The 2,698-nt window shown below is 53.6% G+C and overlaps 1 protein-coding gene across 1 annotated transcript; it reads right to left on the bottom strand.

The window, feature by feature from the left end:
- Nucleotides 1-505: 505 nt before the first annotated feature.
- On the bottom strand, nucleotides 506-2,395 carry HOXD13 (homeobox D13). The gene is made up of 2 exons (XM_063079065.1): nucleotides 1,621-2,395; nucleotides 506-756 (listed from the first exon to the last, which is right to left on the bottom strand). The coding sequence occupies exons 1-2, from the start codon at nucleotides 2,393-2,395 to the stop codon at nucleotides 506-508; spliced, it is 1,026 nt and encodes a 341-aa protein (XP_062935135.1).
- Between the last annotated feature and the right edge of the window lie 303 nt (nucleotides 2,396-2,698).

Here is a 2,698-nt window from a genome sequence, read left to right as displayed (position 1 = left end):
CTAGAGCTCTTTCCACTTGCCTCAGGGCAACTGCGGAGAGCTAATGATTCAATTACCCAATCACAGGATATGAATGACTGCAACTCGTTCTGCTCTAATTAATCAAGATAATCAGTATTGGAAACAGACATATAAATTGATTTTTTAAAAAAACCGTAAATCAGAATGGCACTTCTGAAATTCATTTGGAGGGATTATTAAAAAATATGTCAAGTCCTTTATACTGGCCTGGAGGGAGAAACAGAACATTTAAAACATCATTTTAAAAAAAAAAAAACCTAGACAAGAACAAAACGAATAATAAACAAGTAAGAAACAGAACTACACAGTCAGGTTGGAGAGCAAGAGTTTCAGAGCCAGATTACGGGAAAAGAGAAAAACAATTCACAAAATTTGCCATCATTGGCAGAGGATGGGGGGAATTAAATACATATTCAAGTCTTTCCAAAGGTCGTTTGGAGACAACTGAAGGCATTTAAACTGTCTGTAGACAATCTGGCCCACATCAGGAGACAGTATCTTTGAGCTTGGAGACAATTTTCTTGTCTTTCACTCTTCGGTTCTGAAACCAAATGGTCACTTGTCTCTCTGATAGGTTCGTGGCCGCCGAGATCCGCCGCCGCTTGTCCTTGTTAATGAACTTGTTAATGGCATACTCATTCTCCAGTTCTTTGAGTTGCAGTTTGGTGTAGGGCACCCTCTTCTTCCTCCCCCGTCGGTAGACACACATGTCTGGCTGATTTAGAGCCACATCCCCTGGTACAAACAACAGCACGGGAAAAATTAGACTAGGATATTTGGAGCACTTAGCCTGGGACTGTGTTTGTTTGGAGGGGGTGAAGGGATTTTTTTTTAAAGGCTGTTTACACTTTATTATTATTATTATTATTAACACCTTTTTTTTTCTTTTGGCAGCTGGCTGGTATGGGGCTCTCAACGATGACCTTGGTGTTATAAGGCTGTGTTCTAACCAACTGAGTAACCGGCCAGCCCCTATTTACACATTATTAAAGAAAGATTATTTGAACTTCAAAACAAAGGCTAATTTGATATCTCATCATGGTCTCTCAAACCGGCATCTTAACAAGCCTGCAATTTTATGGCATGGTTATTGGGGACACTCATAAAGACAGTTTCTCCAAATGCCAGTTGCATGCATATAAACATACACCCAAATTCAGATCTTTCTTTCACTCTTTGATTTCTTGTGTTCCTGTGTATGGAGCTTGTGGGCTCTGTCTACGATGCTTTAGTGGTCGCCCTGGGGCAGACATGTCCTTGAAAAGTGGGGGCCCAACTCTATGACATCTCTTAGAAAAGAGGCCTCTTTAGGAGAAGAGGGAGAGGCCTGGGCAAAGTGCACGCAAAGACCCTCAACTTTAGTAGAAAAACGCCTGCACCACACACACACAAAGGAAAAGGTTGTGAGAGAGGCAGTTTAAATCGAATGAGGAATTTACAGATTTCACACAAACTGGGTAAACTCTTCCACTGGATTAATCCTGGTCAGGCGTGGAGCAGACACCCACTCTCAAGTACGCGCTGTGATCCTAGTCCTTCCTTTTCTCTTTCTCTCTCTCCCCCTCCCTCGTGTCCTCCCCTTTTCTCCATACCCCCTACCTGGAAAGGACGATTTCCAAAAGTGGGAGCCCTGTGGCTGGTCCTTGGCGCAGTACACCTGGCTGTTCCACCCGTTGGCCAGCGTCCAGGACTGGTAGCCCTCCATTGAAATGTACGCCTCGTGCCGAGGCTCCCCGGAGCCGAAGGTGGACACCATATCGATATAACCGGGCACGTGCTGGTAGGGGCTCGTGTAGCCTTGGTAGAAGGACACCTCCTTGGCTCGCGCGGGCACCTCGTTGGCCGGTACGCTGCTGCTCGCCAGGCCCGACACGTCCATGTACTTCTCCACCGGGAAGCCTCCCAGCGAGGCGTGCGGCGACGACTTGAGAGCATTCTGCTGTAAGCCCACGCCGTGCGACATACGGCAGCTATAGTAGCCGTTGCCGAAGTGGTAGCCGTAGCCCAGTGCTGGGGCGCCGGGGGGCGCTGCAGCGGCCGCGGCGGGCGCAGGCGCCGGGCACTCTTTGGCTGGGGGTGCCTCCGGGCGCGCCGCGACCACAGCTGAAGATGACGACGACGAAGCGGAGCCGGTGCGCTCGGAAGTTCCCGGGTATGCGAAGCCAGAAGCCGCCGCTGCGGCCGCCGCCGCCGCCGCTGCGGCCGCCGCCGCCCGCCCTGAATGTGTCCCGGCGAACACCGGCGCCGAGAGGAAGCCGCGGCACTGGCCCGGCGCCGCCGCCACGGAGGAGGAGGTGGAGGAGGCCGGGACGGCCCCAGCGGCCCCACCGTCCGCCCGCAGCCCGTCCATGTCCCAGCTCCCAGTGCGGCTCATGGCCCGGCCTGGCCCGGCCCCGGCCCCGGCCCCGGCCCCGCGCAGGACACCATGGCGCGGTGCGCCTCCTCCCTCCTCTCCTTTCTCTCTGTTGCTCGCTCCCGCCCTCTTCCTCTCGCCCTCTCTCCCTCTGCGAGCCTCCCGCCTCCCGCCCGCCCGCCCTCCAACAGGTTAGCTCATCGCGGGACGTTTATAAAAACGAAGTTCAGGTTGGGAGGGGGCCTGGGCCAGTCGGGGGGACGCCTCCCGCCCCGAGGGCGCCCGCCGGGGGCCGTGCCATTGGCTGTACGGGGCCACGTGGGG

This window comes from Cynocephalus volans, chromosome 1 (assembly GCF_027409185.1).
Source record: "Cynocephalus volans isolate mCynVol1 chromosome 1, mCynVol1.pri, whole genome shotgun sequence".
Taxonomy (NCBI): Eukaryota; Metazoa; Chordata; class Mammalia; order Dermoptera; family Cynocephalidae; genus Cynocephalus; species Cynocephalus volans.
This window is presented reverse-complemented; position numbering and strand designations above follow the sequence as displayed.